Source organism: Sus scrofa, chromosome X (genome assembly GCF_054392235.1).
Source record: "Sus scrofa isolate SSC_HxYL_T2T_F1_AM1 chromosome X, Sscrofa_HxYL_maternal_Yorkshire_Landrace_v2.0, whole genome shotgun sequence".
Taxonomy (NCBI): domain Eukaryota; kingdom Metazoa; phylum Chordata; class Mammalia; order Artiodactyla; family Suidae; genus Sus; species Sus scrofa.
In genome coordinates, this window is record NC_139401.1 from 65999968 (window position 1) to 66012253 (window position 12286).

At 40.1% G+C, this 12286-nt stretch overlaps 1 protein-coding gene across 6 annotated transcripts in view; it reads left to right on the forward strand.

The window, feature by feature from the left end:
* EDA (ectodysplasin A) overlaps positions 1-12286 on the forward strand; it is a 332253-nt gene that overhangs the window by 220910 nt on the left and 99057 nt on the right. For all 6 annotated transcript variants that reach the window (XM_005657815.4, XM_005657816.4, XM_085007362.1 and 3 more), the window contains exon 2: positions 9382-9487. In XM_005657815.4, coding sequence (XP_005657872.1) covers positions 9382-9487 — 106 coding nt within the window. The remainder of the gene's footprint in view (positions 1-9381; positions 9488-12286) is intronic.

Sequence of the window (12286 nt, forward strand, 5' to 3'; positions counted from 1 at the left end):
ACCCTATCCTGCCTGACCTTTCCCTTTAAGATTCACATTTTAGGAGTTCCTATTGTGGCTCAGTGGGTTAAGGACCTGATATTGTCTCTGCGAGGATGCGGGTTTGATCCCTGATCTTGCTCAGTGGGTTACAGGTCCAATGTTGCTATGGCTATGGTGTAGGCCTGTAGCTTCAGCTCCGATTCAACCCCTGGCCCAGGAACTTCCATATGCTGCAGGTGTGGCTGTAAAGAGGAAGAAAAAAAAAAAGAAATTCACTTTCTATACTCAAATTCCCATGAGCCAGTCTGGGATTAATGGTCCACTGGCCACATGTCTATGTTCATATCCTTGTTATCCACCCAGCCCCATTGGTATGTTTGGATCATTGTTTCTAGCCTTTCTTTCATTATGAGCCCTAGCTATAATAGTTGAACTTTTGTCTAAAATATATTTCAGCATCAGCTTAAACTGAATATGATTCATCTTTCCCTAAAATCCTTCTCACTGCTTAATTTTGTTGTAATATTTAGAACATTTTTGCCCTCTTAGAATCAATAGCCATCTGTTTCTTAATTTGCTTCTTACCTCTGCTCCTGTTCCCCTCCCCCTCAAGTTCAGCCTGTTACATCTCTCTTTTACCTGCTAACTCACTTTTACCCTTCCTCCATCCTTTTTTATGTTCTTTTGGTTGTGCCCACAGCATGCAGAAATTCCAGGGCCAGGGATGGAACCCACGCCACAGCAATGACAATGCAGGATCTTTAACCCTCTGAGCCATCTGGGAACTCCTCCATCCTTGATCTTGAATATTATGGGCAACATGACTTAGAGGTAGTTTATGTGGTTTAGGTCTCCACTGGGAACCAGAAGGGATTTCACAGAATGCTAATGATTGTGACATTTCGGCCAAGGGAAAAATTCTAATTTTAACGTGTACAAGCAATCTCCTTTTGGTCACAATGCTCCTCTAACCTGCACTAGTCCAGCTTTGTAAAGGTAAACTGCAACATTATTATAAAATTTTCAAGAGTCACTTAAGAACTGTTAATTAAGAGGATATATTTAAGCTAATGTTTTCTGAGTCATGAGCTCAGTGTTGGTTGAAATGGTTTTACCCTGGTGCTTATATAATAAGTTCTATAGGGTAATGTATAAACTGATTCTACTGACATAGCAGTAGCCTTCAGTGGTCTCTAAGTACTACAAGTGGAAGTATATATTTCTCCTTACTTAAACTTTATTTTATTTTATTTTTTTTGTCTTTTGTTGTTGTTGTTGTTGCTATTTCTTGGGCCGCTCCCGCGGCATATGGAGGTTCCCAGGCTAGGGGTTGAATCGGAGCTGTAGCCACCGGCCTACGCCAGAGCCACAGCAACGCGGGATCCGAGCCGCGTCTGCAACCTACACCACAGCTCATGGCAACGCCAGATCGTTAACCCACTGAGCAAGGGCAGGGACCGAACCCGCAACCTCATGGTTCCTAGTCGGATTCGTTAACCACTGAGCCACGACGGGAACTCCTAAACATTAGAAGTATGGGGAATTATATCAAATAAGCAGATTCACCCAAGGAAGGCAGTGACATCCAGTATATTTTGCTGCCCTTTTTATTCAAAATGTCACTACTGGGAGTTCCCGTCGTAGCGCAGTGGTTAATGAATCCAACTAGGAACCATGAGGTTGCGGGTTCGATCCCTGGCCTCGCTCAGTGGGTTAAGGATCCAGCATTGCCATGAGCTGTGGTGTAGGTCACAGACGCGGCTCAGATCCTGAGTTGTTGTGGCTGTGGCGTAGGCCGGCGGCAACAGCTCCAATTCGACCCCTAGCCTGGGAACCTCCATATGCCGTGGGTGCCGCCCTAAAAGGACAAAAGACCAAAAAAAAAAAAAGTCACTACAGATTTCACCCACACGTGTAGGGAGCAAAGACTAAATCTTCAACCAAAAGCCCTTTCTATATGACATATATACACACTGCTTTTTGACTTCTGGCTGCAGCTGCTATTTTTAGAGCCTGTCACTGTCTGTATTTCTATCAACTTGTTGTCAGCTAAGAGTCTTTGCCCAAAAAGTTTCCCAATTCCATACTGTTGCATTCCAAGCTGGTCTCTGCTGCTGTTTTCCCAAGCAACTATGCAACCCACAACTATGTCATGTTATTTGAAGCTATGCTTCACTGCCTCCTTTAGAGTCTTTCTTTGGCTACCCCTACGTATGGCTATGCCATGAAGCTCACCATACCAAAGATGCTTGGGTATCTTTCTATCATAGCATCTCTGCACATGTCAGCAATGAACATTGTTTTAATGTTCATAGACCAGCTGACTTCCAGAATCTCAATAGTGGTGGTCCTCTCTTGCCATTTCACATTAAGCATAACTCCACCTGTGGCAATAAAACAGTTCAATCAGGTAGTTTGCCATCTGTGGCAGGTATGAATTTCAAAGTCATACAAAAGCTAGCACAACTTGCATTGTCCATTGATGAGAGTCAAATTAGTAATTGTCTATTTTTCAGCTCTGTTCTGGCTGTTCGGAATGGGGCCGAAGCTAGAAAAAAGATCATCAGAGTAGAGTCCATTTTCCCCCTTTGCGTTAGTAGTTGTGTGTTTAAAATAACTCATCTTTCTCCCTAATGTGTATCTGAAGCAGATTTCACCTTATCCAGAGTACAATTCCACACAGGTTCTCAACCTACAAATATAGCTGCCTTTGAGCAGCTTACTACTACCAATGGGAGAGAGAAAAAATTATATTAAAGATCTATAAGCCATTATTTCATGTGTTAAATGATCTATACAGCCCAAAAATAGGAAGAAAAGCCAGATATTGAACTGATCTGCAGTGTAATTTCTTGCAATGCCACACACTATGGTAATCTCCTCAAATAAAGACACTGTTCTTTTTTATTTTGCTTTCTACTTTACATTGTGCTTTTTAAATCAAACAGCCTAGAGAGCAGAGTTCAGTGACTGCTTTTAGCTCTATGTGAAAAATGTCCTGCTTAGCTTCCTTGTTTAGTTTACTACATAATTTCAATCATCATTAGATATATTTACAATAGGGGATGGGTGTCCCCAGCACTCACACCAGAGATGGCCAAGGTGCCAATTTCCTTTGGCATTTGGGCTGATTGCTGCCCCCTCTACCCTGACCCCTCTGATGGCAGCTCCCCCGGGTTGCTGTCTGTCATCAGTGTTGGGTGTTCTTGTGTGCTCTCTCTCAGGAGCTGGCACACTCCATTCAGCAGCCGCACATACTGTGCTTCCCTTCTTTTCACACTGCTTTTAATACCTTAATACCTCCTGTTATGTAGCGCTGTCATTGCACGACAAAGCAACTCAGGGTTATTTGGGTGTTGTCTGTATGTTAAAGATAGTGTCTGGTTCAGTGCCTTCCATGTGGTAAGTATTAAGTGTTTGTTCAGCATACAACAATGCCCTGAGTGACCTCTCCAGACCTTTTGTTGAAAATCAGGGCATGTTGAGTGAAGGGTTCTTAGGAGATTGAAAGTATATTCAATGCCAACATCTATATTCATTTTATATCCATGACCATGACATACTCATCAAACTAGTTTGGGCAACCCAACTTCACTCATTGGTACTGGAATGCTCACATGTTGCTATGGTGGAATCATTTGGAGATTTTTGTTAAATATCCCAGGGTATAAATGTTTTGATTTGATTTGATTTGAAGGTCCCAGCTGATTGCTGGTGGGCGGTGATAGTTGTTGCAATAAGAAAAATAGATTTATTCAAAACATTGAAAGAGAAATCTTTTTTAAAAATTAGGTGATTTGCCAATTTTAGAAAGCCTGGTAGGTACCTGCCTCTTGATGGGAGAGATGAAGCACCAATTTCTATAAACAGATTAACTCTAGGAATGACAGGATAAAAGGTGAAAAACACTATCTATGTGAGAGCCCCGTTTTACCAGTGGCAAAGGAGGACTTAGTTTTTTCAGTCTCCAGATAAGTAACCAGTTGAGGAATGAATAATATAGCCATTTCTGCAAATGTGGTTCAAGAACTACCTGCATCAAAATCCCATAGTGAGCAAGTTGTAAAGTCAGATTCTCATGTCTCACTTCAGCTTACTTGATCTAAATTCGGGGAGAGGAAGGCCCAGAATTCTACATTTTAATGCCAAGGCCCAGAACTCTACATTTTAACACTCATGCCTGGTGATTCTGATGCACACTAAAGTTTGAGAGCCACTGCCGTGTAGAATCTCTCACTCCTAAGATCCATTCGACTTGATTACTCACAGCAGTGTAATGTGTCCTTAGTCTACCTCTCCATGGTTGATCCTAAGAAATGTGGTCCAGTTTGAGAGAAATAAAATCCCGGCTTAATGGAATGGAGTACTGATAGTCCTGTCATTCTTTTGACAGATAAATCCTTAACAGGGGCCTATGAAGATGCAAGCAATAGGGATACAAATATGGACAAAATGTGGCCTCTACCCTCAAGAACCTTATGAGTAATTTTCTATGAATCATCTAACACAATCAAATACATTACCATGGAATGTAAAGTGAATCAAATTTATTCTATGTCATGGTAAAACGTGGGGGGATTACTCAATAATTTTGTGGGTTGAGATATTAGAAAAAAATGTTTGTAGCAATATCTGGAGAGTTACTCACAATAATGGATGTATCCCTCGTCTCACTATTAACGAATTGTTTCCAGCTGAGATCCCTGTCATTTGCAGGTGCTGTTTACCATGTAATTCTACCATAGGAAACAAGGGCGTAATCAGTTAATAAAGTGTAAAGAATTAGATTTTTTTTCCCTTGAGCAAAATGCCTGGCTGTGGCCAACATTCCTAATGCCTCCTCCTTTGTGCAATAGGAAAGCAATATTGGAAGAGAGAAGACTGTTTTCTTCATATTCTACAACTTGCCTCTGGAGGCCATGCTAATGAATGAAGAACTCAAGCTAGAATTCCAGACTTTTTGTGCAAGCGGCCACTTTGTGTCTTTACCATTACACTACACAAAGGATAGTTTTCCTTCCTACCTCTAGTTGAGACTCAATAAGGGCACAGTGAATAGGGATCTTCTTTCAGTTTAAGCAGTGTTTGGTGTTGTTTTCATTGAGAAAATAGAAACTATGTTCTATTGAAAGCATTTTCATATACAGGCAGTCTCCTTCTAATGAATACTTGACTTATGAGTGTCCCATACTCATCAACATCCTCTCTTAAAGGACTTTGAGCTATTCCTAGTACCCATGCAAGCTGGAGTTGTTTCTGCTGTCTGCAGGAGTTGGTTTCTCCCTCAGCCCTCCTACTCTGGGAACCTGAGTTCTCAGAAGATCCCGTTAGACCCTTTGGAACAATTCATATGTAAGCACATTCTCCTACTGCTGCCACCAGGACACAAAAAGGTGCTAGAAGCCCTGCCAGAATCCCCATCAGAGCTGAGCCCATGAGGGAATACCAAGAGTATAAAGAAGATTCTGGAATTGTGGTTGTGATGTTTGTGTTTCAACATTTGTGTTTCAAGAATTCCTTTTCCCTAGAAATAGCATTATACTGTATTAACATACCCACGTAAAACTCAGTTATCTGATGGATTCACCTAGCCAGGCCATAGCCGGGAATAAGCAGTAAACAAATGGCCACTAAGCCACCAAGAATATGTATCTTACTTATTGGAAAAGCCATTCAAAAACACATTGACTGACCAGAGTTCCCTTCTGGTGCAGCAGGTTAAAGATCCGGCATTGTCACTTCAGCAGCTCTGGTCACTGCCGTGGTGCAGGTTCGATCCCTGGCCCAGGGAACTTCCACATGCCGTAGATGTGGCCAAAAAAAAAAAAAAAACCCTGATTGCTTATTTATTCTGTTTGTACATGATTCTAATTAGTTTTAATGAGATGTCAAACGTATAGGAGATTAGAAGCAGCACATTATAAGAGACTGGAAAACATGTTACAAGGTAAGGGACAAACAAAAGCACTAAAAAGAAGTTTAAGAACTTAGGAGTTCCTGTCGTGGCACAGCGGAAACGAATCCAACTAGGAACCATGAGGTTCTGGGTTTGAGCCCTGGCCTTGCTCAGTGGGTTAAGGATCCAGCATTGCCGTGAGCTGTGGTGTAGGTTGCAGACTCGGCTCATATCTGGTGTTGCTGTGGCTCTGGCGTAGGCCAGCAGCTACAGCTCCAATTCGACCCCTAGCCTGGGAACATCCATATGCCGCGGGTGTGACCCTAAAAGTACAGAAAGACAAAAAAAAAAAAAAAAAAGCTTAAGAACTCAAAAGCCAACCACAATGAAACACTCCTTCACAAGCATGGTTAAAATTAAACATATTGACAATATCAAGTGTAGTGATGATGCAGAGCACTGGAAAACTCATACATTGCCAGTGGGAGTACAAAATGGTACAGTCACTGGAAAATAGTTTGGCAGTTCCTTACAACAAATACTTACCATGTAACCCAGAGGTTTCACTTCTATGTGTTCACTCAAGAAAAATGAAAGCATATGTCCTCACCAAGACTCATACATAAATGCTTATATCAGCTTTATTCTTTGTAGCCCCAAACTGTAAATAAGAGGGAAAGGCATTAAAAAATTATAGTGTATCTATATAATAAAATACTACTCAGGAAGAAAAAGGACTGAATTACTAATACCCACAACTACATGGGTGAGTCTCTCAGACATTATATTGAGGGAAAGAAACAACACACAAATCATATGATCGTATTGTGTGATTCCATTTATGTGAAGTTGTAGAATGGGGAAAACTAGGCTCTGGTGATAGAATCAGAACAATGGTCGCCTAGGGTTGGGGTGGCACTAAGGAATGACTGGAAAGGGCACAAGGGAAAATTCTAGGGTGATGGAAATATTCTATATCTTGATTTGGGTGGTGGTTACAAAGGTATGTACATTTTTCAAAACTATTCATTTGTATGCTTAAAATATGTGCATTTTATTGCATGTAAATAATAGCTCAAATTTTCATAAGGCACAAAATTTACAAAGGAAAAAAATCCTTCTGAAGATCCCCCTGCTACAGGATAAAACTTTAATTTCTTAACATGATCTGGCCTTTGTTTAATGTCTCTTGTCTCATTCCTCACCATTTCTTCCTCTTATTTTGTCACTTGTATTTCCAAAAACTGCTATTCTCTCTCTTTCCTCTAAACCTTGAAACACAATGTTCCCTTTACCTGGGATTCCTTTTCAGTTTCCCATTCATCACTAGATCCTTGGCCTCCTTCAGAACTTACAGAAGTTAACACCTCCTCCAAAATGCGGTGTCCACTCCCAGTCTGTATTAGGTTGTTTTCCTCTTGCTCCCAGAGAACTTTATGCTTCTCTGTAATGTAATTGTAACTTAAAAAAAAAAAAACACCTTAAAACCATAGTGGACTGGGGCCATTTAATGTATAGGCAAATATCCTTTTACATATTCAGTAAGCCCTGAGTGAAATCATACATTGTAGGAGTTCCCTTCTTGAGTCAGCAGTTAACGAACCCAACTAGGATACATGAGGATACAGGTTCGATCCTCAGTGGGTCAGGACTCTGGCATTGCCATGAGCTGTGGTGTAGATCGAAGACACGGCTTGGATCCTGCATTGTTGTGGCTGTGGTATAGGCCAGCCAGCAGGTACAGCTCTGGTTTGACCCCTAGCCTGGGAACATACATATGCCACAATTGCAGCCCTAAAAAGAAAAAAAATCATATATTGTAGACTAATTCCTATCCAAAAAGCTGAAGTTTCAGCAAAGTTATCAAGAAGACTCTTCTATCTATGATGACTTGTTCCTCTAGAATTGCAAATGATGGAGATTTTATTGTCAATAGCAGTTTGGGATTGCATTATTACTAGTATGATGGTTTATGTATATTGTGGATTAAATAACTTTCTATGGGCTTAATGTGGAAACCTGGCCAGATGTTATTATTTTGATTCCATGGGAAAGTGCATTTTACATTCTGGTCAAGTGACAGAAATGTTGCTCAGTTGAACCATGTAAAATTGCTGATATTCAACCATTTTTGACCTACAAAGATGGCAGTTTCATATGATTTGATCTAAATGTTTTGAGGTGCAACCCTATAGCAGTTGGAGATTACATTTATTGATTGATTATGTTTTTAATTCATGAATATATTCTGGAATATGCTAATGTTATATATTAAAGCTGTTGGGTATAATTATTCTATGTAAACAGTAAATCACAGGATTTTGAACAATGTTTGTGTAGACTGTTAAGGCTTTCTTGAATGCTACCTATTTTTTTCCCAATTAATCAGAGATGTTGCAGATGTGACGATTCTGGAATTGTTTATTTTTTGAACCAACACTCGGATGAAAATGCAGATTCATTTTTTTTTCTTTTCTAACCTCCAAACTATCCAACCAGTCTATTTTTAATATTAATTTTAATGATAATAATAGCTAGCATTTACTGAGTGCATATTACATGCTGAGTACTGTGCAAACCCAACAACTACTTTATGAGCAAAGTACTATTATTATCCCTATTTATAGATGAGGAAATTAAAGCTTGAGTAACTTGCCCAAGGTTACACAGCTATAAGTGGCAGAGTCGGATTTGGAATCACTTTCAGTCCTGCTGCTCTGTCCGCTGTTTACCTCAAGCATTTTTTTAACCACAAAGAAGCACTCATGTGGGAAGATTATGATTCAATTCAGCAAGTATATATTTAAGCTGTGATTATCATTAGTGAAACCAGGCCCATTCACATATGAAACTTGTTTGTATTATTATGAGAGATCATCATAAGACAGTAGAAGGACCAAGTACCAAAATGAATCTCACAGACCATAAGTGCTGTAGAAGTATAAGAAAGGGAGAGAATAATTGTCCACTTTGTCATGACTAACTCCCAGAAGCGTATTGACATAAATGGTACCATCCAATCATAATTGGATGCACAGCATTCTGGGAAAAATTCAAAAGCTCAGCATAAATAGGAATGTGGAAAAATAATGAAGTCCAAGAGGAAAATACCAAACTCAAGTCTCATTCTGGGAAGACATCAGAAAGGGAGGTTAGAAATCAGAAAGGGAAGTTAGAAATCATTCTGGGAAGACATCAGAAAGGGAAGTTAGAAATCTATGACTAGGTTGTCTGGACCCCAGAAGTATATGGAGAAATGGGATTTGAAGGATCACTCATTAGATATTTGGGGCAGAAGAGAGTGGAATTCAGAGATTAACCAAAAGTTCATGCCTACATGATTGGAATAATAATAGTATCAAAAATAAAATAATTTGTACAATGATAGGAAGGATGGGCTCAGGTCTTAGAAACTGAATTTAAGACAATGATAGATGTCTACAGAAAAAGTTTTTTATGTTGACTGGAGTCAACCTTTGACTCATGAACTTATTATTTTTCAGCTGGCCCTTCTGAATTACTTCATCCCTGAAGAAAAGTCATACTCTGAAGAGGAAAGTAGGCGTGTTCGCCGCAATAAAAGAAGCAAAAGCAGTGAAGGAGCAGATGGTAAGTCTACTTCTATGATCTTTTATCACATATCAGTTAATGAGAGTACCCTTCTGAGAACTACTTTCTTAAGTGTGCTTCACCATTTCATATATTGCCCATATCCCCAAGGTCATGGAAGAAGGTTTTCCGGCCTAACCTACCCAACCTACTCTTCTGACATAGAACCAACTCTACAAGGATCATCTTTCCACAAACCCCAGATACCTTCATTCCTTTCACAGTATGTCTGAGAGCCATAGTAGTATTTATACTCTCACAATCACCCTCCATAAAGACCTTATCTCTCCTGGGGACATGCTATATCTACTAAGGCCATCAAGAAGATTCCATTCCTTCTGTTCTTGGAATTGACAGTGTGTTGTGCCATGGTGGTGCTTACATGATGTGTTAAATCCAATAATAATTGTGTCAATGTTAGTATCAACTACCATGCTAATATATGAACTAGAGCTTCTAGAACTCATCTATAAATTCCTTGAGGGAGGGATTCATTTTTCTTTTATAGCCCCAGAATCTAGCCTAGTAGCTAGCAAAATTTTGGTGTTTGTGATACAAATTAATGATATTGATTATCCTTTCAGCTAGGTTATGATGTGCCATGAAAACCATCCCTATTGAGAATGAAACAGATTCAAGTTAACTATCAATGCTTTTTGTGGGGTATAGCAAAATGTTGAGCTAGCAGCTCCTGTGCAGAGTCTTTGAATTGCTCTGTTTCAACATCATTCTGTCAATTGACAGAATGCTACCTCTTTGGCACAAGAGTTTATAGAATGCATAGCTCTGGGCTGCTGCAAAGCCATCTGGATTCAAAGATAACATGTGTCTGGCTAAAATCTGCCAAAGAAACATGACTTGGGGGGGGTTCCAAAGCAATATGACTTTATGAAGATGAAAATGAGATTTTTTAAAAGCTGACATTTGTCAATGTAAGTAATGGCCAGTGATGGAAGCTGTTCCAAAAGACATGAGCAATTGAAGAAATGGGGCCAGGATTTTGTCAGTGAGGACAAGAAAAAGTAAAACTGGAGGAATTCTGAAACGTATCTCAGAACAAGGACCTATAATAAAGAAAAGTGAGTCAGGAATAAGTTTAGTAGGGTGTTTCTAGTCAGTGGAGGTAGCAGCAGCTTTGAGCCCTTGAGTCAAAAACTGGACCAGTGGGGCCATTCTCTAGAGCAGATAGTTTGCATACAATCAGTGGTCAAGTTCAAGCCCAAGAAATGTGGTCTGTGAAGTAATAGACATCCATCATTCACATGCTGCCTATAGCCAGGTCTTCAGAAAATTTTGTGAAAGCTGAGAACTGAGAATTAAGGCCCCTTTCCTCTCCTTATTATCTTATTCTTTGATGCATGTAGGTCTTTTCACCTTTGACTCTTCCCCTGAGCTACTTCCAGTACCACCAAATCTTTCATATTCCGATTGCTAAGGAAGAGAGAAGAGCAATATCCCTTCTGTAGTGGGCATGGTCTTCGCTTCCTCTCCTCGGGGGAAATCTAATAGCTTCTAAAGTTTACCTCTTCATCTGGCTTCCCACGTTTTCTTGTGAAGAAGGCAAACTGCTTTATTTGGATATAGCTACCAGCATCTCTGGTACTGCTCTTCCTTACAGTGTTTATTGTTTTGATACGAAATAGTTTTTCCCTCTGGTGAAGGGCAAAGCCTCTCTTATTAATTTTTAGCACTTCTTATCAGATTCCCTCCTGGCTTGATACTCTTGTCAGTCACTAGTCCCTTGTCACTTTGTGCCAGTGCCAAATTTCTCATGTAATCGCAGATATTTTCTTTAAGCAGTATAGCTGAGAGGAATCCAAACGCCCCTTAGAGTTAGGAGTATAGAATGCCTGGGGGGTGGGGGAGAGAAGAGTGTCCTGGGATTTGATTAGATCTCCATCCTTTCACCTGGGAGGTTATAGAATCATTTCTATAACCCATGAGTTTAAGGGTGATGGGCCAATACAAATCTCCTTTACTTTTGAACCATTTCTGTTACACTGTGGAGTGTATGCTAATTTATTCGATACATTCATCAAATATTTACTGAGAATATATAGCAGCTTCTATAACACTAGAATGAAAATGCCGTAAGAATATTAATGTTTGTTTACTTATACATCCTCATTGCCCAGAAAAGGACCTGGCACACAGTAGACCCTCAATAAATATTTCTTGATGCCCTCGAAAAGCTTAACTTCCAGTGTAAAGAGACAGACAATAAAATTGTGATAATAGGAGTTCCCATCATGGTGCAGCAGAAACAAATCCGACTAGGAACCATGAGGTTGCGGGTTCGATCCCTGGCCTTGCTCAGTGGGTTAAGGATCCAGCGTTGCCATGAGCTGTGGTGTAGGTTACAGACGAGGCTCGGATCTGGCATTGGTTGTGGCTGTGGTGTAGGCTGACAGCCGTAGCTCCGATTTGAACCCTAGCCTGGGAACCTCCATATGCCAAGGGTGCGGCCCTAAAAAAAAAGCAAAAAAAAAAAAAAAAAAAAAGTTGTGATGATAAGTGTTGTGGAGAAAAATATAACAGGACCAAAGAGCAAGAGTATGATAAATATGCTGTAAAGTGATCAGGGAAGATCCCTCTAATAAGGGAGCCTTTGAGAAGAGACCTGGTTGAAATGAAGGTGTGAGCCATGTGAATATTTGTGAGGAGCAGGTGGAAGAGAGAAGAAACAGCAAATACAGATGTGCTGAAGCAGAAGAATGTTTAATATGTTTCAGAAAGATCTGGCTGGGAGCAGAGTGATTAAGAGGGAGAGGGGAGGAGATAATATAGAAGGGCAAAGTC